Source organism: Gadus chalcogrammus, chromosome 21 (assembly GCF_026213295.1).
Source record: "Gadus chalcogrammus isolate NIFS_2021 chromosome 21, NIFS_Gcha_1.0, whole genome shotgun sequence".
Taxonomy (NCBI): domain Eukaryota; kingdom Metazoa; phylum Chordata; class Actinopteri; order Gadiformes; family Gadidae; genus Gadus; species Gadus chalcogrammus.
The window spans coordinates 9,710,276-9,733,681 of NC_079432.1; the positions used below are offsets into that span (position 1 = coordinate 9,710,276).

The 23,406-nt window shown below is 46.8% G+C and overlaps 2 protein-coding genes across 2 annotated transcripts; both read right to left on the reverse strand.

The window, feature by feature from the left end:
- adam17b (ADAM metallopeptidase domain 17b) lies at nucleotides 1-12,636 on the reverse strand. Its single transcript, XM_056581480.1, has 18 exons — nucleotides 10,861-12,636; nucleotides 10,191-10,329; nucleotides 9,693-9,826; nucleotides 9,024-9,112; nucleotides 8,176-8,353; nucleotides 7,605-7,735; nucleotides 7,158-7,244; nucleotides 6,885-6,995; nucleotides 5,953-6,097; nucleotides 5,542-5,636; nucleotides 5,301-5,456; nucleotides 4,728-4,927; nucleotides 4,345-4,448; nucleotides 3,998-4,132; nucleotides 3,476-3,606; nucleotides 2,653-2,820; nucleotides 2,090-2,146; nucleotides 1-2,003 (listed from the first exon to the last, which is right to left on the reverse strand). Exons 1-18 carry the CDS (start codon nucleotides 10,946-10,948, stop codon nucleotides 1,578-1,580), a joined length of 2,574 nt encoding a protein of 857 aa, XP_056437455.1. The 5' UTR covers nucleotides 10,949-12,636; the 3' UTR covers nucleotides 1-1,577.
- A 51-nt stretch (nucleotides 12,637-12,687) lies between these two features.
- LOC130374655 (14-3-3 protein beta/alpha-like) lies at nucleotides 12,688-22,982 on the reverse strand. The gene is made up of 6 exons (XM_056581584.1): nucleotides 22,894-22,982; nucleotides 21,773-22,256; nucleotides 14,449-14,581; nucleotides 14,114-14,277; nucleotides 13,636-13,731; nucleotides 12,688-12,942 (listed from the first exon to the last, which is right to left on the reverse strand). The coding sequence occupies exons 2-6, from the start codon at nucleotides 22,076-22,078 to the stop codon at nucleotides 12,877-12,879; spliced, it is 765 nt and encodes a 254-aa protein (XP_056437559.1). The 5' UTR covers nucleotides 22,079-22,256; nucleotides 22,894-22,982; the 3' UTR covers nucleotides 12,688-12,876.
- Nucleotides 22,983-23,406: the final 424 nt, after the last annotated feature.

Below are 23,406 nucleotides of genomic sequence, written 5' to 3' on the forward strand. Positions count from 1 at the left end.
CAACCAAAAAATGTTCTTGATGCTTATAATTTTCCCTATTGACACACAAATACTATACACTAACATACAACCACATCCGATTTATTAAAAAGAATATTGCAGAAAAAAAAGTTGTTTACGATATGACAACCCCTGCCACCAATTTAGAGTTCTATACTCGATGACTGAAAGATTAGGATAAAATACATCAAACCATAAGATCATGTGTTGAAAACCACAAGGTTACAGCTACATTGGTGGGTCAGGGCAGGGGAATGAGAAGATAACAAATGGCAGCCATCACAGTCAAGGACAGACATTACTATGCTAACAGCTTTTATCACTCCAATGACCTGTGGTGGTTGGTATAATAGCACTCTGACCCGCATCACAACAACAAGGGGACTGTCACAAAGTATTGTCAAAGACCGCATGGAGGTGAATAAATGACTCGTAGGCTTTATCATATGAACAGACCTTAAGACATGTCATCATGTAACATGACATGTGAACACAACATTTACAATTTGCCCACAATGTGTAAACCATATTTATCAGTATGAGTACAATTAAAATACTACAAAAATAATAATAAAGTGTGAAAAGTGCTAACAGCCAACTTCTCCATAGCGTAGTGTTCGCGATATGGCCTTAAAGAAGTAGTTTGAAGCATTCAAATGCTTTTAGTATTGTAGTGCAGCCACATACAATTCTTAGCCTCTTTAAACAATCCCAAAACGTGGCAGGATTAGCTTGTGGTTAGGATTGTGGCTTCCAAGCAGAAGGTCTCTGGGTTTAAACCCTAATGTCCACCTTGATGCCTTACCCCCTATACACTTAGAAACATGTGTCAAAACTAAGTAAGATGATCAGGATTGAAGCATCTGCTAAATTACTAAATAGTACCACAAAGGGAACACAGATTAATTGAACCTGACAATGGTACCACGGATAACATTATGAAGACAGTAGGAATTCCTGTGATTTTTCCTTCAAAATAAAGCTTAGTCAGTTGTATCCTCAAAATCCTTTCTTTGGTATTCATGCATGTCTAGCGAACTGATTCTCTCTGTAATGCTGACCAGGCTTCTGTTAAAACGAACCAAGCGGTATGCCTTTTAACCCAGCTTAATGGGCATAATTATAGGCATATGGCTTTATGTGTAAATCTGTGCTACCAAGGGCTCACACTAACACACTGGGATTCTATTCACTTGCTAGATTAAGATATATGGCTTTGATTTCCACTATGTCATTTCTTATGCGTATGTAACGTGTTATAAAATTTTATAGAAAACCATTTCTGTGACACTGGTGAAATCCAATAAAATTGGACCATATGTCTGATACCGGATTGGGATTATAAAATATTAACACTGGTTACAGGGTCTGAATGTTAATTGATTCAAATGTGCGATTGTTCTTTTTTTTCTAAATAGAAAAATAAGAAAATAGATAAAAATCCTCCCACGTTGACAATTTGGCGTTACAATCTCTGCCGTCCAAATGAACCGTGAAAAAAATAAAATAACAACGTGTATGGACTCCTTAACACTATTCCCAAAGAACCGTTTTCCCAGGTGCCCCAGCTCTCTGCCTCAGCACTCGGTCTCCTTGCTGTTGATGCGTCTCTGCCGCTGCAGCCTGAAGGACTGGGCCTTGTCGCTGCGTCCGGCCAGGGCGTGCCCCGTCAGGTCCTCAAACGAGCGGGCCGCCCCCATGTGCCCCCCCACCCCCCTAGAGAAGGCCTTCTCCAGCACATCCTGCTCCAGGTGGGGGTCCAGAGACGGGTCTTCCTGGATGGTTGCCATGACGTTGGGGCTGTCCAACGGGGCTAGTCCAGGGCCGGAGAGCGACTGAGGGTGCGATTGGCTGGGAGGCAGGAAAAGGGCGGGGCTTGAAAAGGGGGGGGTGCTGGTCTGTAGGGGTCCCGAGGGAGGGTAGAAGCGGTATCCGGAGGAGGGGTGAAGGGGTTTGAAGAACTGCATGGTGGCCGGCTCCAGGCTGCTCAGGAGCTCTGCGTTCTGGAGACACAGCGGGGTCAGGTGGTCAGGACAAACTGCTTCGGTCCAAAGGTCAAAGGTTAAGAAGAACGGAAGATCATACTCACACTGGGGAAGAACATGGTCTTGGTGTTCTGCTCAAACTGCCGGTCGAGCTTCTTGTCCTAGGGAGGAACACGATGCCGCAGTCAGGAAGAGCGCCCGTGAAAGGGAATTCTTTAGTGTCAGGTATTGGCATTGCCCTTAATCACAATGAAGGTCTCAAAAGGCTTCACAGGACCTCATCAACACCGACCTCACCCTAAGAACCTCTCAAGGACAACAAGAAACACCCCGGAAAATCAAGGTACTAAATCATGAGAACAAAGAGGGTCAATAATAGACAGAAGATGGTTAATCTTTCCAAGACAAGGACCACTAATACATATGGAAGAACGGTTTACAGGATAGTATAATAGTTAGGATGTTCCGACTCTTAGCCTGAAGGTCAGCTTGGGTTTGATTCCCTGATATCCATAACCTACATCAAGGCCTCCATGAGCAAGATTCCCCAACACTCCTCCTTTTCTTTAATGACATGAATCTCGAATTACCATCGGCCCCTTTGTATAAAAGCATCTTGAAAATTACAACGAACCAGGTCGAGGCCGGATTCTTAGTCCCCACTCACCACACAGTGGACCAGGATGCTGAGAGGGACCCAGAAGATGAGGGAGAAGCCCACCACCGAGCCCACGATGTTGTCCGCCAGGAACTTGCCAAACGTGTTGATGTCCAGCTTGTCGATGAAGTCCCACAGACGCTCGATCACGTCCTGTACCTGCTTCATACACTTCCCCTGGAAAACAGCACAGAGAAGAGACCACTCGAAGAAGCTCTAACCGATCACGGATCACCCTGAATAATGACAACCAATCACAGTCCTCCCCTATCATAATTGGGATAAAGAAACGCAAGTAGACGTGTGGAATTATAATGTATTAAATGTAATCGTTAACATAACTAATCTTAAACATTTTCTGCTTCACAATGACTTCTGAAAAAGAATATCCTGCCTTGCAGCACATTTCTTTTTATTCAGAATTTTGTTTTTTTAAATCATTGCTCACCAGCTTCTGCGAAAGACTCAAGACTCACCAGTTCAGAGTTCACCTAGACTCCCCCATTCCACCCTTCCTACTTATTTGTTGTACATCATTGCACTTAATGTACGCACTTATTCTATGTCGTACTTAGTTATAGTACTTGGTTGTGTAGCATCTTATTAACGTAGCGATTGTTAGTGCTTGACACTTGGTACTATGAACATACTTATTGTACCAAAAGCAATATATTGTTTCACCTTCTTCTGAGAAATGTACTTATTGCAAGTCGCTTTGGATAAAATGCCTGAAATATAAATGTAAAATACTAAGCTAGACAAGAAATGTCAAACTAAATCTAAAGCTTTAACCCTGATCATTTTATATACTCTGACACAAGACGTATCTTACCGCTCCGTCACAGAATCCCACGGTGCATGGTTTCCCTTTACGCAGGAACTGGAAACTGCCGGTTTTGTCCTGGTAGGGGGCGCACACTCCCCGCAGATTCCGACAACACGTCTTACAGGAAGAGTTGGTTTCTGGGGGAGAGAAGAAGAGGCCAGCTTCATGCCCAACTCTATTCCCAAAGGAGCCTAAACCACTCCACTGAATAGTGAGATTTGATTTCACATGATACCAAATAGTGAACACCGACGACGTGTGTTTCCTACAGGAACTGTAGAAATCATCATCTTAGTAAGGGCCATAAATTGCTCCGGCTATAAACATACACACTTTACATCAAAGTTAACACACACAATAGGTACAACAACTTGAAGAGTATTCCATCCACTCACAACACCCTGGGTGCGACCATTCTGAGCACCACCTCCTTAACCCCTGCAGTTGTAAATGCCGTGCTCTATAAGTTCTAGCTAGCTCAACCTGGGTGGGGCTGTTCTGTTCCCCGGAGAGGAGGGGGCGTAGTACCGTTACAGGCGCAGGACTGCAGGCTGAGCACCGCCTCGCAGAAGGGAACACACTGCCCGTCCGCACACTCTCCGTTGTCCAGACACAACGTCTTGTCCGGAGCGTTCTCCGGCGGGGGACACTCGCTGCTGTTCCCTGTGGTCAGGAAACAAGAGACAGGAAGTTGAAGACTAGCCCAGGACGACAGCTAATTAGGCCATTGAATGGATGTTCCTGCAGTGAAAAGTGCTCACATGCGCCAAATGGACAAGGGCAGTTGGTACAAACTTAGAAATGGTACATTGATAATACACTCATCATTAGAACAGCTAGCTAACGCTGGTGGTCAGGATAACCAGGGAACCAACCTGTGCAGGTGGAGTTTCCCTTGCATGTGGCGTCGATGGGTTCCTGGCAAACCTTGCCCTCCACTTCAAAGTGACAGTCATTGCAGCAGGCGCTGTTCCTGTCACTACACAGCAAGAAACACAGTTGATCTGCTTGATCTCTGCAGGAGTTTGGACTTTGCCAATTAATTTCTCTAATAGGTTAAGCCTGCATGACTCTTGAATGATAGAGAAAACTGCTGCAACCCCTGGTAAATATCCACACAAACTTGGAGGCTTGGAAGAAGAAGCAGATAAACTCGTTACCACCTGGAATCGAACCCAGTGCATTGCATCTATAAAGAGCTCCTCCGCAAGCCACCATCACTGGACAGTTCCTGTGCTCATCATGCTGCCTGGCTCACCTGCACTGGGCAGTGGGCCTCAGTTTGCATTCGGAGGTGCAGCAGTGATCCTTGTTGATGTGTAGCAGGCCGGGGTCGCACTCCTCGCCCTGCTCCACCCGGGAGTTCCCGCAGACGTTGCTGTTGCGCTCCTTGAAGCAGGTCGGCGCCCTCAGCCTCAGACGCTTCACGATGGACCGCCTGCTGCACTCGGAGAACAGCTGGGGAGACACAAGGTCACTCCTCTGATACAACAGCGGGATAACAATTCAACTCAAGCCTTTAAAGACAGAGAGAATAAACTTGAAGAATGCATCTCAAAGTAAAACAGGATATCAGGACGAGACTGGGTGAATGTTGGAGCCGTTAATGACCAATGGACTTTGATTGATGGGGCATATTTATGGATTTAACTGCCTTGACACACACACCACCATCCAATCCCAACCACTGCTGTCACCACAACTACAAAATATCAACACTGCTTTTGAAACAAATGCATTCTGACGATTTGCCAATGATAGGAAATCTCAGAAGTATGAAAATATGAATAAGAAATGTCCATAAAAAGCATATCTATATTGAGGTGCGTACCTTGTTGTTGACGTGGTCTCCACTGACGGCGATGGGGTACATGACGTACTTCCCCCCCTGGTCCTCACTTGGGGCGCATCCCTCTGGGGTGTTGTCCTGGTCGTGTTCCGCCCCGAAGTTATGGCCCAGCTCGTGGGTGGTCACCAGGTCCGCCTCCTGCCGGGAGGGGGTTGGGGACAACGTCACTACTGGGCCTCGCCGAGGGAGGACGGTGGCTGGATGGGTTGTCCTCCCCGCCTACCTTGGTGAGGATGGTTTTCCCATAGTTCTTGGTGCTGGTCAGTCCAGTGTTGAGGTAGATCGCTTTGTGCCCACTGGACGGAGACGGTGGGCATTCTGATAGAGAAACACACACAGGAACATTTAAGACCATGGTTATAATGAATCATTATTATTAAATCATCAATAATAATAATTTAACAAGAATATTGAAATAAATCATCTTTATTAAATCATAAATAATAATACAAATGTGTTACTACTATTAATTAATAATAGCTGTAGAGCAAGTGCTTAACAGTTATAAATCACAGTTAAAGTACAGATAAAAATACTAAGTATTACACTGCTACACCACTGCCTATACCCACCTACATACCTACAGTATAATATAACTTAAATCCACACTGGATCAGAAACAGCTGGGTCTTACTCTCGGAGCACAGTCCTCCAGGAACGCCAGTCTTAGCGGGGGCGACGTAGGCCAGGCCCAGGGTGCCCTCGTCAAAGTCCTGGTAGGTGAACAGGTGAGCCAGACACACCTGGGAGGCCTTTTCCGCTATGTCCTGACTGAACTGCTGTTAGGACCAACAAGCACACACACAGCATAGGCTTCAGCCCCAGGAACTAAACTGAATCATCTATCTTTAAAGGAGCAGTCTGTAAGATTTGTCTGAATTAGTCCCACACCCTTCAAACCAATAGGGTGCAGCTATTTAGGTAGTGCAGCCGTGGGCAGCACTACTCTCATCCTCCCATGTTGAACTGTGGGCAGACTGGACGCTGCAGTGACGGTGACCTCTTGAGGTTCAAAGTGGTATTACGAGAAGGTACTGGCCAGTGCTAGATGGGCTAGCTGCTAACTTAAGTACATATCTCTCAAAACGGCAAAACGGTTATTTCTTGACATTCTGCCTATCTACCCGTCCATCCTTTTGTAGTAAGTCAGGGCCGAGTTTGTGCTTTACCTCCAGGAGATGATAATCTATTTCTTCAAATTCATTTTGTTCATCTCTCACATCTCTCTATCTCTCACCTCTACATCCATCTATTACATGTTCATCCCTCTATCTCTCATCTCTCCATCCATCTATCGCATGTTCATCGCTCTATCTCCCATCTCTCCATCCATCTATCACATGTTCATCCCTCTATCTCTCATCTCTCCATCCATCTATCGCATGTTCATCGCTCTATCTCTCATCTCTCCATCCATCTATCACATGTTCATCGCTCTATCTCCCATCTCTACATCCATCTATCACATGTTCATCCAACTATCTCATCTCTACATCCACCTATCTGTCCATCTCAACATCAATCGATCTGTTGGTTTGAAGGTGGCCTTGGTAGTTGGTGTCTTACCTCCAGCAGTCTCTTGACGTCCCAGACGCCCTTGCCAGTCGTTGGGCTGCCTTTCATGTTGAAGTGGGCCCCTCCATTGGGGACTGAGGTGTGAGCCTTCTCGATGATAATCTGGAACAGGGACAGATAAATAGCCATTACCTAGGTCTATCCATCCTGCCCTTTGGTACAACAACAGTGCCATTGTATTTTAGTTTAGTAGACACATTTAACAGGATCTATGCTATGGTTATTAAGTTATTATTAATGGAATGTACTTAAGAGGATCATCACCTGTTGAATCTGAACGCCATAACCTTTGAACTCTTCGTCCCAGGATGTGTTCCTGTAGATGTCATCCACCCGATCAATAAGCTCGATCTATACCAGTTCCAGAGGGTAGAGGAGACAGAGATGGGACAGAGAGAGGGGTTTAAACAAGATATATGATATTTTGCTCACAAGTGGTTTTCCTGTTTTGGATTTGTGTGTGTGTGTGTGTGTGTGTGTGTGTGTGTGTGTGTGTGTGTGTGTGTGTGTGTGTGTGTGTGTGTGTGTGTGTGTGTGTGTGTGTGTGTGTGTGTGTGTGTGTGTGTGTGTGTTGTGGTGTGTGTGTATCTGAGGTGGATGTGGGACTATGTGTTAGACCAGGTGTCTGTCTAGCTGACCAGTTAGTACAGGGTGGTGTAACAGATTTGTTTATCTGACAGGTGTGTGTGAGACCAGGCGTGTGAGGCTGACCAGGTAGTTGAGGGTGGTGCTCTCCTCACTGCGGCCCATGTTCTCGAAGAACCGGTGGTCAGCCACCAACAGCAGGGGACAGGTGTTCTTCGTGTGGTCGTACACCTGCCTTTTCTCTCTGCCGCCGGCCTCTGCCGGTCACAAGGGGTCATCAGAGATTACACAATGACCGGGTTGATCAGTATTAGCTAATCCCAAAGCGTCGTAAAGCGGGTGATTTTATACGACGTCGACAGAAATTCCTTGGCTTTCTCAAGGAGCTTAACCATTAAGTATCAAGTCAAATAACAGACAGTAAAAGTAATATAGGTTTTTAGAAACATGTTATTCATGAGCAGGAATAGCAGGGGTCTGGCTCAAGGTTGCCTACACAGGTAGACTGAGGACATGATAGCAGATTGAATCTATAACCTTTCAGCTGGGAGTCAAACCGCCTAACCTCTAGACCACCCGTCACCCTATCAATTAGATAAACCTAAACATGAGGTCTAAAGTTTCTTCATACATAATCGACGTTGTGTTGTTATTATCCTTCCTGAAAGAAACGAGAGAAGTCAAAAACCGTCAGTACCCTCTTCCTGCTTGGCCCCCAGGGTCGCCCCCATGTCGTCAGGCAGCAGGTGCCCGGGGTCGGGGTGCACGTAGCCGCAGACGTTGGGCCGGGCCAGCCGGCTGATATTCCTGATGTCCTCCGAGCGATACACCAGCAGACGGCCGTCTGGAGGCGCTCTGGTGAACCTCCACAGAGGCTGAGAGCGAGAGGGGAGATGGGGGGGGGGGAAAGGAGAGAGGGGAGGAGAGGAGGGAGGAGGGAGGGGAGATGAGCGAGGAGAGGAGCAAGGGAGAAGACAGGATGAGAGTAAACGATTAGGGAGGAGATAATAATTGGATGATAGTACAGCGCTTCCTGGGATAGAATCGAGTACCTTTAGGCGGGGAGCCTGCACCACTACAGCCGCTACACTTTGTTGTCCTGCCACAATATTATAGCATCAATAGTTGGCGCAGTCTCACAAAAACACCCAAAAGCCTGGAAGTATGCAAATACTACACCAAATACCAGTGTTTCAGTTTTATTTGGATAATTATTATTCTCAAACGGGGGTATAGGTACAAAGATTATGAGGATTGCAGGGGGCAGGGGTATTTTTTTTTAAATCATTTTAGATTTAATATTGGTTATGAAGTGGTTAATAAATCTAAACGCTGCAGAACCTATACAATTATCTTTTTTACACTTTTTTTTTTTGCTGGTGATAGGGGTACCTGGCTGAAAAAATATCTTAGGGGTACATTCGTAAAATTAGTTTGAGAACCACTGCTACACATAATACATATATATATAAATATATACACTGTATAATATGCTACCACATGACTATAAAAATGTGTGGTGGTGTGGTGCAGGTCAAGTGGTACCTCCAGGTTGTATTCTGCGTCGTGGGTCATAATGCGGGCTGAGAACTCATCTCCATCCATATGGGCCTGGACCCGAGAGTTCTCCTCCCCTGAAAGTGGAACGCCTCTGGGTTAATAGGGCAGCGCAGGTCCGCTAATGTCATTTCCAGTGCCGCTATCATTTCAGGATAGCTTGCTAAGCCAACCCTTTGTGAGATGTTGACAGACTGAACACTGGAGGGTCTGTTCCCAGTAAACCAGTCACATGGTTGCTTCTCATAATGTGTCGATAGATATTTTATATATCGCTTTTATTTTTCATTTTCATTTCTGCATCTCTTTATTCCTATTACTAATACAGCACTTCCGTCCGGGGTTCATTATCTAGCCCTATCATATCGTCACTTACCTAATTTTTTATACTCACTTACTTATAGAACTGCATTTAAATTGCACTTTTCTTCCCAAGCACACTTTGACAAATAACAATGGTGTAAATGTGTTCCATTGGCCTATTGTTATTCTCTAACCCCCACTGAAAGTGCTTTACAATGAATGCCTAAAATTCTTTACATTCACACACCAACGACTGCGTCAAACAAGCATATAAGGAAAGGCTAGTTGTCTTGCTCAAAGCCCCTCCTTGTTACACCTGATTGGATGAACCCTCTGAGTGACACAGATCCTTACCAATGACATGTCCCGTGAAGTAGTTCTGTCTGTTGACCTCATAGCCTTTCTCCTGGCCATCACTGTCGATGACCACAACCTTAAAGTCCTCTGTGAAGAGCTCTGTGTTGGTCCGCAGGTACAGCTTGAAATGCCTGGAGAAAGGGTGTGGTAGTCTGTATCAATGGTACAGTCCAATAATGGTGCGATCCACTGATGATCATGGGACAGTATCTCTGGTGTCCAGGCAACTTTGTAGTGGATGAGTAGGACAGTACGTTAATGCATGTGTAATAAGGCAGTATTGTGTAGTAGTTAGGGTGTTTGACTTCCATCTGAAAGCTTCTTGCCCTGAACCCTAATGTTCACACACAGTTTACCTTTAGGAACCTACCACGAGCAAGTTGCCTCACTTATACCTGCTTTAAGTCGATTTGGATGCAAGCATATGCGGAGTGGCTAAGTACCGGTAGTAGCCTAGTTATCAGCCTTCTTGCACACAAGCGTTGTCCGGTCTACCTGTGCAGGGCATTGAAGCTGATGAGCCGCTCCAGGTGTGTTGTTGTCTGTGTCCGAGTGTCGCGGCGGCGGACTGAGTGGGCCTGGACGCCAGAGAGAGGCAACACGTCGAAGTCTGTCAGCACGGCGCGTAGGGTGGCTGTGGCCAGGGGAAACATAGAAGTACTGCTTATTGTTATCCACCTCCTCCTCCTCGTCCTCCTCCTCCTAGGGATGTAATTTGTTTCCACTGACTGAGTTTAATATATGAATTGTCATAGCAGACAGTGGTCAGTCAGTAGACCATAGTGCACTCCATGCCAAAATATACACCAACACATACAGTCAAAGGCTTGGTTGCAAATATGGTTTTGAATACATGGCCTATGGCTGAGAGAAATAGAATTTGGCCTTGCATTCCCGCATATTCTCTCCCAAACTCTCCCTCTCTCTCCAAATCTTTTATCATTATAATAATGCGACTTAATGCAATAACTTTCATTTGAACAATTATACCATTAGATTATTATTATTATTATTATTATATATATTATCACATATATTATGTCTAACATACTTAAAATCTGCAATGGCAATACTTGAAAAACCTGCACTAAAGTATGGACACGTCCAACCCATTGGATAATTCTCCTTGTCCTCATGGTTGTTGACAGTTTGCTTGAATACTCACTATATTCACTGTAGTTGTCAATGGCCGGCGGTGTCCGGGCACCCGCCGTTAAAACCACAGAAATTGTTAGTAACAAAAGTTGTTCCATATTTTCCGGAGCTCAACTAACGCGAACGGTAGGCAATCCTCACAGAATGGAAATGTCTAATCTAAACTCACGACAGGCGAAATGGGACTTCCCCTGGATCTATACATTGAAAATGAAGCTTTTTTCCCCCATGAGGAGTCTATACACTTCATACATAAAAGTAAGAAATAGTAGCGCCGTGATGGAAACCTTTGTTGTGTTGAGGCATGCGGAGCTGGAGAAAACGAGCCGCACGTCCCACACACCCGGAAGCCAACTAGTGGAAAAGAGACTGGTGGAAAAAACATACAGCAAGTGATGGAAACGGTGCCTTCTTCAAACAGTTATCCACCGATATCACTGGACATGGAGAAAATAATCGTATATAGTCTTACGTAAGAGTAGCCGGGCCTATTTAAGCACAGTGATTTGAAACTGTGCGACATCTGCGCGACTGCGGCGATCTATATTTAATTTCCGAGTTGATCCTCATCCTAATCCCTCATGTCCGAATCCTTCTCTGATTCACTCGGTCTCAAAAAAAATATGTAAATGATCACTTTTCGAAGAAATTGAGACACAGAGTGGTTTGGCATGGGGATGTACTCGATGTACCAGTCAATTAATAAGTATGGGGATAAATGTTGTGTTATGATGCCAACGGTTCTTTATTTAGCCGTTAAGTTGGCAGACGCTGTGATGAGGCGCCAGAAGGCTGGTTGTTAGAGCCAAGGGTCCGAATGATATGGGCGGCAAAAGGAGCGACTAACCACTCCATGGCCGCTATAATAAAAAGGTTCTGCCCGATGTACGTTCGGACCGTTGGATCCTAAAACTACTCCATTGTCCCAGACTCCCTCTTAACACCAGCAGACAATTATAATTGAATGATTTTGCTTCATGGAACCCTACTATTTTCGTTAAGAGTTGAACGATAGGTCTCGAATTTATTGAGCTGTAAATCATTGATTGAAAGATATTCCACATGATTTATAAAATGTTTTTATTTCATATTACATGAGTGTGACATGAGACATTTTCACAATGCTTGAGGAACTACAATCAAATATAAGCAAAAGAAAAAAGTAAACAAAAAACAAACCCAACAACCAAAAGTGATTTGGATCCAATCACCAGGCGAACCAAACAGCGTTTCACGTGCACAAGCCCTTTAATGACTACAGAGCTGAACGACTGGGATGGCACTAATGTAACTGGCTTCCACGTCAGCTTTAAATAAAAACAGGAGAAAAACAAAACCAGGCATGCATGTTGGTCTCCTATCACCTCTTGTTTTTTGATCTTCAAAGGGTCCCCATTTTCTGGACATGCTGAATTTCAAGTGTCTGCGTTCTCTGTAAATGCGCTTGCTGAAAGCAGAGCGTTATTCGCTACCACTGGGGTTTATAAAATGTATGTTGTTGGGGTCCTGTTTGTTCCTATAGTCACAAAGCACGTACACGTGTCAGTTTTATACACAGAACGCAATGTTTTGCCGCTCCACTGTTCACATTCCCATGAAAGCGCACCAAAGTAACCTCAACATACACACACCAATATATAATTCTCAGTTATGGATTAAGCTATTAATACTACTACTATCTACTGCAAGGGGAAGTGCCGAAATACACGGAAAACTCAGGAATGGCAAACATGACATATATATATATATATATATATATATATATATATATATATATATATATATATATATATATATATATATATATATATATATATATATATATATACTCCCCCCCCCCCCCCCCCCAAAACGAAAAGAGCCAAGAGTCTTCCAGAATATAAATCTTTTAAATTTGAAGATGCAGAGGCCGGTGTCTACAACTGACATTTGGGACCATTATCATGTCAAGTGGAACAATAAGGAATGAAGAAGTGTAAAAAGATTTTTCTCTTGTAGTTCTCCACGGAGACCGCTAGGGGGTGCTTTAGTTCTCTCCCTCGGCCGGCTCACCCTCTTCTGCCGTGTTGTCAGTGTTGTCAGCCGTCCATAGCTGTAAACAACAAAAACACAGGACGTTATGATATGGGGTGTGAAGGCAAGGATAGGGTTAGGATTAGGCTAGCCCTGGTTGCTAAAGCGCCAAAGGTACTGCCCTCAACCCAACCTGCCTCTTCATTATGGCCCAATCCCATTTCTACCCCTTACCCCTTCCCCTTACCCCTTCAAAACAGGGGGGAGGGGGAAGGGGAAGGGGAAGGGGAAGGGGTAAGGGGTAGAAATGGGATTGGGCCTATGTGTCTCTGTATTGACTGTCTTTGGATAAAAGTGTGCACTAGCTTACTGAATTATTCCATCTTCACAATAAGCACTTGAACACCACTGTTGTATGACATGTATACGTCTCATATCACAGCTATGTTACTGTAGCCTTGTGAGACCATCCTGAACTTTAGAGGTCACGTTCTGCAGAATTTATCAATCAATTGTTGCACTCGAGGGAAGCGCAGTAATCGATGGAGCAAAAAAGACGGTTTATTTCACAATATAAACAATAATTGAAGGGTGAAAAGTTATTTGCATGGTGTTCTTTCAACAATGTTAGGCTGCTCCCATATTTGGAAATCGATAGCTTCCCAGCCGAAGCCAGACACACACTGCGAACGCAAGCGGGAATATCTGGATGTCCTCAGGAGGCTAATGTTACTGGGTGGATAAGCGTCATGCGGCAGACAAACAGCCTCACCGTCAGGTTGTCCCGGAGGAGTTGCATGATCAGGGTGCTGTCCTTATAGGTGTCCTCGGCCAGGCTGTCCAGCTCCGTGATGGCATCGTCAAACGCCTCCAGGCACAAAACAACACTCAGTCAACCACATAGAAAACGCTACCATTACTTAGCGTGCAGCTATTTGCTAATACAAGCAACCCCCGTCTACAACTCTTTTCCTAGCCATCACGGCCGACTGCATCGCCTTCCCACCTTTGATTTGAGCGACATGTAGGTGTCACAGCTCTGCAACCATGGCACTGGCTGATGTTGCAGGCCACCGGTTCAGTCGGTTAGGTGCTGCTGTTACCAGAGCGTGTATAGGCCTTAAGAGACCAACTATGAATGTGCATGTACAGCTGCATGCGTTGGGATTAACGTTCATAGAAACAGTGTTGTGCAACAACTGCCCCTTTATATTTAAACTAGTTGGAGCCATGGATTACGTGCCCCTCACCTTTTTGGCCAGGGTGCAGGCCTTGTCTGGGGCGTTGAGGATCTCGTAATAGAAGACGGAGAAGTTGAGGGCCAGGCCCAGCCGGATGGGATGGGTGGACGTCATTTCCTTAGTGCTGATGTCCAATGCACTCTGGTAGGCTGCCTGGGACTGGCTTATCGTCTCTGCAGGGACACACGCACACAGTTACTTGTTTTTGGGAAACCAAGTGTTTTTCTGCCATTGAGTGAAGGACCAAAATAATTGGGCCCCCGTGTGACCTCAAAAATGGTTCAGTCTGTTGGTGTGGCGTCAAAGGTGTATTGGCGTTGGAAGTAGGACTGTATTTCTCTCACCTTGCTTTGCGTCTTCAGACTCGACCTCGGCCAGGTATCTGAAGTAGTCGCCCTTCATCTTCAGGTAGAACACCTGGCTTTCTGCATTGGCAGAGTCGGCAGTTGGTTTGATGAGATATTTGTCCAGCAGTTCCTGGGAGACACAGAGCATTGAGAACCAGCTTAAAAAAGTGAAGTTTTTAAACCACAACAGAATCGGACGTTGCTAGAAATGGCATAGCCATCCATCGGCTATTAGGGAGTGACATGCTCAATGTCAAAGGTCGTGGTCGATTTTAAACCGCTCCTGGCTTGTACCTGACAATCAGGGCATCTCTTCCCCAATTGGTTCAGGGTATCCATCTTGCCTGTCAATCACATGCTTGCACACAGCATTATCTTAGAACCCTCACAAGTGCGTGAATGCAACACTTCAAAATGGCTGAACAACATCAGGAGGGAGGAAGTGTGCAGGGAGGGAGGGTGTGTTAGAGAGGGAGGGAGAGAGGACACGTAACAGGGAGGGAGGGAGGGAGCGTTACAGAGAGGGAGGGAGCGTTACAGAGAGGGAGGGAGGGAGGGAGCGTTACAGAGAGGGAGGGAGGGAGGGAGCGTTACAGAGAGGGAGGGAGCGTTACAGAGAGGGAGGGAGGGAGGGAGCGTTACAGAGAGGGAGGGAGGGAGGGAGCGTTACAGAGAGGGAGGGAGCGTTACAGAGAGGGAGGGAGCGTTACAGAGAGGGAGGGAGGGAGGGAGGGTTACAGAGAGGGAGGGAGGGAGCGTTACAGAGAGGGAGGGAGCGTTACAGAGAGGGAGGGAGGGAGGGAGGGTTACAGAGAGGGAGGGAGGGAGCGTTACAGAGAGGGAGGGAGGGAGCGTTACAGAGAGGGAGGGAGGGAGGGAGCGTTACAGAGAGGGAGGGAGGGAGCGTTACAGAGAGGGAGGGAGGGAGGGTGCGTTACAGAGAGGGAGGGAGGACAAGTAACAGGGGGGAGGGCGTGTTACAGGGAGGGAGGGAGGGTTACAGAGAGGGAGGGAGGGAGCGTTACAGAGAGGGAGGGAGGGAGCGTTACAGAGAGGGAGGGAGGGAGCGTTACAGAGAGGGAGGGAGGGAGGGAGCGTTACAGGGAGGGAGGGAGGGAGCGTTACAGAGAGGGAGGGAGGGAGGGAGGGAGGGAGCGTTACAGAGAGGGAGGGAGGGAGCGTTACAGAGAGGGAGGGAGGGAGCGTTACAGAGAGGGAGGGAGGGAGGGAGCGTTACAGAGAGGGAGGGAGGGAGCGTTACAGGGAGGGAGGGAGGGAGGAAGGGAGGGAGCGTTACAGAGAGGGAGGGAGGGAGCGTTACAGAGAGGGAGGGAGGGAGGGAGCGTTACAGAGAGGGAGGGAGGGAGGGAGCGTTACAGGGAGGGAGGGAGGGAGCGTTACAGAGAGGGAGGGAGCGTTGCAGGGAGGGAGGGAGGGAGGGAGGGAGCGTTACAGGGAGGGAGGGAGCGTTACAGAGAGGGAGGGAGCGTTACAGGGAGGGAGGGAGTGTTACAGCAGCTTCAAGTAGCTTCCAATCTCCCACTCTGACCGGCAGTGGGCATTAATAGAGGCGCTTCAGGAAGTGGGGCCAGAGGGATTGTTCTGCTGCTGCAATGCGAGTGAAATGTGAAAGCAGAGCGGGAAGTTTACAGAGGCAGAGGTGCCGGGGGCAGAGTGTCTTGTGAGGAATGCCAGAGAGGGAAGTGGTGAGGGCCCGTGAAGGTCCTGCAGAGCAGATCCTACCGTGTCCTCGAGGGATCTGTGACCCATCACCAGACACACTAGACACCTAGATATGTCTGTGTAGGCTGTGGCTACTCTCCGGTTGTATTTCTAAAACTAGGCAATAAGGCCCATTAACCTAACCCAATTTTGATTGAATGCTTTGATTATCCTGTTCACAGCCTCCAATTGTAAGTTGCTTTGTATAATAAAAGAGTTAATTAATGATTCAATGTAAATGCCCCATCTACTATCTAATGCATCATCTACTGGTAATGGCAATCATCAATGTCATTGTAAAAGAAATCCAAACCGAAAGCAATCAGTTAAGAGAAAGTGTTGTACCCAATAGTATGTGCCATATACTTTAAATAGCCGCACAAAATAGGGCAGCTTCCAAACCGTGTCACTCCTGCACGAATCAAAGCGAACCCAACGCACCACAGCAGAAACGAAAGAGATGCTATTCTTTCTAAAAAGGAAACAAGAGGACTTCCTGTTTGGGTGGTTGGGGTACTCAAAGAGACAACAGAGAGTAACCGTTATCCAATCCCTTCCCTCTTACTGGCCCTTCTAGTGATGGTGGAGGTAGTGGGGAAGCTACCATAAAAACACTTTAGTTATGTAATCTCAGCCTTTCTCCCCACTCACTCACCCAACCCCCCCCCCCCCTTTTTTCCGCATCAAAACGCACTCTACTAGGCAGACAGATGGCCTGGGGGCAGCTAGAGTGCATACCATCTAGATTCTATGCCATAGATGGACGAGATGGGTGAGCTGGCCTGCTTGTTGTTTCTGGATGCATGCGTGAGTCGAAACACAGGCGGCAGGAAACACTATCAAGGCGTGGCTTAACCCTGATGCCATTTGACGGGGAAGGATTTATGTAAGGAATAAACCTTGCCCTGGCTTTCCCGTCATTGGCCTATAATGAACGACCAGGGTGGTGATGCGGGCCCAGGCCAGACTTGGAGTACTTGACTTTCATATACGTTTGTTTTCTCATTGACTTAAGCAGCTGAATTGTAACATTCTTCTGAGGCGCCTTGAGCATTTTGTTTGCCACACCTGGTCGCAGGTGTGGCAGTCATTCAGAAATAACCCATAACCTTTAAAGGTTATTGACTAATTAGAGTGAAGTCTTCAACAACGCTGTCTGCTATACAATTTGTAAAAGCACGATAAGCTAACAGACTGCCCAGGAAGTGTTCACTGATGGTGGGTGGGTGGATTGAAGGGTCCAGGGTTCACAGGAAGGGGCTGCATTTGCTTTCACACCCAAAACACACCTGGGGCCAGAAAGCTTGCTGAAGCCGCGTGTACATAAACACCCCCCCACCATCTGCACCCGCGCAACACACACAAACTCATAGCAACCAACACCACAACGCGTCATCACAGCCCTGGAATGTATTTCATGTCATGGTGCTGAAGCAATGGTGGAACGTGAATTGGGGAAGTTCTGTTATAGATTCAGTGCCTACTGTGGCATACCACACCCACCGATAGTAAATGTCTTATAAAACATTTACTGTTACACAACCTAGTGTAAAGGGAGTCCGTCTGGCTGTGTTGAATCACAAGCGGAACGCTTTCCTGTTACAACCTCGGAAATTCTTTTGGGATTTACTGGCAACTGGTTTTGTTCCAACACGACAAACAACACCCATCTGGTGTCCAGGGAATTCAAACAAACACTACTACAGCATTTATGACCCAAACCACCCCCTTCTCCCTCTAGACGTTGCATTCCAACCCGTAGCTCTGGGTGGTTCCGGCCCCTGACTCCCCATCATCAGCCCCATGACTCCCCATTATCAGCCCCATGACTCCCCCATTATCAGCCCCATGACTCCCCATCATCAGCCCCATGACTCCCCATCATCAGCCCCATGACTCCCCATCATCAGCCCCATGACTCCCCATCATCAGCCCCATGACTCCCCATCATCAGCCCCATGACTCCCCCATTATCAGCCCCATGACTCCCCATTATCAGCCCCTGACTCCCCATTATCAGCCCCATGACTCCCCATTATCAGCCCCATGACTCCCCAATATCAGCCCCATGACTCCCCCATTATCAGCCCCATGACTCCCCAATATCAGCCCCATGACTCCCCATCATCAGCCCCATGACTCCCCATCATCAGCCCCATGACTCCCCATCATCAGCCCCATGACTCCCCAATATCAGCGCCTGACTCCCCAATATCAGCGCCATGCCTCCCCATCATCAGCCCCATGACTCCCCAATATCAGCGCCTGACTCCTTGACACCCAAAGCATGAAGACCCCCAAACGAACATGAAGCAGAGCTGTACAACACAGCCACGCATAAACATCTCTTCTTCCTCCGCCCGCAGCACCCCCACCCCTCCCGATCCTATAAAAAGGTACACGCGAGAATAGATAATAGTCAGAACTAATGTACGTCCTGTATTCGGTTTACTTCCCCTGAACTGAATATTGATGCCCATTCTTGTACCATACAAGAACGTTTTCAGCTCCCAATGGCAGACAGTGATTGCAGAAACTGTGGTTGTAGTGGGCAGTCTCTGAAAGGAAATTATGCTTGTTGGTACTTGGCATGCTTAAAAATTAAATCCTCTTAAATCCAGAGCTTCTGCTGTATAGAAACTTCCACTTAACAAGCAGTTATGTGCGTGTCCATACACGTTCCTCCACATGCATGCCAGCCAACACAATCATAGTTCACTTGGGGCAAGGACTGGCCTAGGCTTGAGCAGCCGTAGAGAAGGCTGGTTTGAAGCAGCATTAGTGGCTCCTGTGGAGGTAGTGTGTAGTGAGGATCTGGGCCAGAACCAACCCAGAACCAATCCAACCAGAAGGACGAGCTGCCTAGGGCCTCTTCCCTGGCAAGCTGCTGCTCGCAATAGGAATTCCTTGGCAAGACAGGTAGTGGTGAGAAAATCATTTGCTGTATTTGCACAGCACCGATCTGTTTTGTGTTCCTCTTTAAAAATGTCCCGTTAAATGACAGGCTGCATTCACCAAAAAGGAAACCGCACCCGGTTTCCAATGAGACTGAACTGCGACATAAGCTTTCACATGAACGAGTTGTCATGTGAACCATGCAGGGATTCTGACTAATACATGAATCATCTTCATGGCCATGTTTGCCCTTTGAGTTATTAACATTGTTCTGTTGCTTTAAAATTTGACTGTAGACTCGGGTATAACTAAAATTTGATTTCAGGGAAGAGAAATGGCAAATATTGCCAGTAAACTACCTTTATATTTTTGTGAAGTGAAGCTTTATTATAGGTTGTTTAACCTTGCCTCCAATGGATGAGGGGAGTATCCCTTGATAAGAATACAGGAAACTGACTAATCTAGCTGCGAGATGTTCCTGCTCGTTGGTGAACTGCACATATTCAAGTGGCCTTCTCAATCTCTAGAGAGAGCAAGTCTGTGGTGGAAGCTGAGCCATGCCCCTATCTGGCGGAACGATCACTGCTGGGTGATGCGAAACACGTCCCTAATTGTGCATTGCTTTTGATTCGTATGCATGGCGAAAATGGCACCAGTGACGCCCAGTTCGTAAATTGCATAATACTGCAATTGCAAGGGCTTTCTCCAGACCTCAAAGAGGACCTCAAACTGGTTTCAACCTTTACTGACAGCTTAACCGGTTCTCTCAAATGGCTTTGTAAGGCCCGCCCACCTGGCTACCCACTCTCTCCTTCACCTTTCCCGGCAGGAGGATTTAGAGCAAGAAGAAAGAAACTAACTGAATTTATGAACATGTATCCCATACATTTACATAACCCCCCGCACACCTAGGGAGAGGGAGCGACCAACTGTTAGTCGGAGCAGGTTCTCTCTCCTCAACCCCACCCCACCCCCCAATTCTTCAACAAAAGAGCAGGCAGAAAGCACATATCACACACTGCCTCCAGCTCCTCTTTACCAGGGGACTTTCCAGCTGGATACTGGCCCCTTGCCCCCCCACCCCACCCCCCCAAACAACACCACTGCTACTGTGGTGGGCTCCGGCAACATCCACGTGCACATCACGCTCCGCAACAGCAAGCACCAGGCTGGCCTCCAGCTTCGCTGTGCGCAAAGTACACCGTCTATTTTTAAAAGAATCACAGCCTTATTCTCTTCAAATGCCTTCCCGACCGGCGACTTTGATATTCAATAGCACAGAGGCTCTGTGAAGACACTTCCGTTACCACTGCTCAGAAACCAGTGGTAAATCTTTTACTGGGGCCGCTAGATCATCTTATGGGGAACAACAGTAAGCCGATTTCAATAGTGTTCCTGTAACGAAATACGCAAAACAAATAATGCATTCTAACGGTAAATCTTGGATCAGACAACGATGTCACTGCAACCTCTATTCATTTCCTTGTATAAAAAAAAAGGGTTGATTTCTCCTGCCGCAGCTATGTAAAAATAGATTTTAAAGTATGCCTCCACACACACACTGCCAAATAATGGAAATGGTGTTAGAGAGCAGAGATAATTAATCCACGTGGCTTGAAGCCAGCCAGCCTCCCAACCGCCCCATGGCCCAGTTCTTCTGCTGCTCTGCCTTATTTAACCTAGAAAACCTCCCTCTCTGCTGCCACTACACTACAACCAGATTTCACCACCAATCCATGTACTCGTTATACCAGAGCAATTACCCAAACACTTTCATTTCAAACCGCCAGATCCTTAACAGTTGGCCCTTGCTGGGCTATTCCTTTACCTACTAACCTTTGGTGAGATTTTTGTTGCCTTCATTTCCGGGGTACAGTCAGAAAAGGTTTTTGTCCCACAAGGGGCAAGGCTAGTGCCTAGTGCTAGCCACTACACCAAGAACCCTTGTACAAAGAGGCTAAATGGAAACGCCAAAACCAAACAGCAAGCAACAAGGCTAACAACCCTGATCATCCCTGAGGAAACCCTGCCACCAGCCACCATTTTCCATCTGGCCAGGTACCACAATTTTGCAGATGGTTGGCTACCGTTCAGAACTCCCATGGACCACAGCCACGAAAACCACCTGGAAGGATTTTGAGTATCAAACCAAGCTTGTGAAAGACCTAGTCTCTCGCATGCCCATGAATGTAGAAGGGGCTTCAAAGCTAGTGAACGACCTGGTCTCTAGCATGCCATGAAGGTAGATGTAGAAAGGGCTTCGAAGCTAGTGAACAACCTCTAACACGGCCATTAAGGTGCAAATAGAAAAGGTTTTGATTTGAAATTATTGCGAGTTGCAATATATCCTGCTATTTTGCAACTACATCCTGCTGTGGTGGGTTCTACCACAGGACTGTTCTTGCAACTGTCACAGGCTGTAGTGGAAATTAAGAGGGAGAATTTGGCTCAATCCACCCACCTCAAAGCACTAGCCCTGTGCAAACCCAGTTGGTGAATAATAAGCACTTGTGTGTCAAGGAGTTACATGATGGGAGTATAGGGCCCCGGAGTGGCTAAATCTGTACCCTCCTCTGCGAATACAGTGGGGACCAATGTCTCAAATTATAATAATGATATTTGTCAATAAATGAAATACAGATAATAGAAGTTGGCCAGTAGTTTCTTAATGACCTATATAATAAAAAATATTAAATTTACTCACCAGCACAATGTTGGAGGTTTTGCGTAGCTCCGCCTCGATCTTCAACCGGTATGCCGCGACCAACTCCTTCTCGCTAACCTCGGTCTTCGCCTCGATGGCGTGGACGATCCGCCACGCTGACCTCTTCGCGCCCACCACGTTCTTGTAGGCGACCGAGAGCAGGTTGCGCTCGTCGCAGGTGAGCTCCTCGCCTTTCTCCGTCACGTACTTCATTGCCGCGGCCATGTCATCATACCGCTCGGCCTGCTCGGCCATCCTGGCCTTCATCATCATATCCGCTTTATCGACCACGGGTGCGTTATCCATGATGGGTGTGGGTGTGTGTGTGTGTGTGTGTGTGTGTATGTGTGTGCAAGCTCTTGGTCGCTTGGCTTGGTTTGGTCCCTGAGACTCAGGCTTTACGTGGGGCCACTGGAGGAGGAGGGAGGTGTGATTGTAACTGACAGGGTGCGTGACAGTGTGTGCGTGAGCTCTCCGCTTTGATCTGGTAACACAGGGAAAATAAATCTTAAAATCAGTATTGCAGTAGGCCTACCGTGGCTTACTTTGCAACCACACCTAACGCGCTGTCGATGGATTAAAGACATCACTAGCAGGATGATCTCGACGAACAACACTGGAGCCGGTCCAAATGACAAGTTGAGGAACGATAACGTTAGGCTTATTTATAGTATAGCTTTACAATGTCGATGGGCGCTTCGAAGACATCACGTTTATCAAGGCCTAGTTAATCTGAACGTTTTCTGGTTAATGGGAAATAAAAAGAGAGTTAGCACTACGGCACTATGAGTGTGTATTGATCGAGAAAGCAGTGTCGCGTCATCGCCGCCGTAGGCAAGTTTCGGTCATCCGACTAGTCGGTAGCAGTCAACTCTGAACACGTAATGAATAACCCGACCCTTTGGTTAAAACGGCATCGTTCTCGGTCGCTTAAAGACACATTAGGTGCTAGCGTTACCTAACGTAGCTCATTCAACCACTGGTAACGGATGTAGAATGCAGATGTGATGGGATCTGGCATCACACTTGAAATCAAATGCTTTGCTAGTCTATAACCAAATAGATATCTTAATCGATTAAATATTCTTTCTGAAGAAATGTCGACAGTGGTATGGACAAACCTTTGATGCGGATCCCAAGCTGCAGCTCCGTGTGAATGTTCTTACAACTCGTAGAGATGAAAAAATGTACGACGCCTACCGAACGTAACAAGGAAGGCGGAGAAAACGCAGGGTTTAACCAATAGGAGACGAGAGAGAGAGAGAGGGAGACAGAGAGAGAGAGAGAGCGAGAGAGAGAGAGAGAGAGAGAGAGAGAGAGAGAGAGAGAGAGAGAGAGAGATTTTAAGGTTCAGGTGTTTCCAGAAGACGTCACTATGCAAACTCACACACAAACACAGCCACACACACCCACACACACCACACCACACACAATGTAGCGTAGTGTAAGCAATGACAGTTGTTACTATTCAGCTCCTGAGATCAGTGCAATGAATTGCAGGCATAGGCCTACTAAGAAGCATCATGTAAGCTCAACCCTAAAATATACTGTATCACGCTTTCACTAGAAGGCATGTCCTAACCTTTAACTCAGGATTCAGGGAAAATACAAGGAAACTAGGACACATACACACA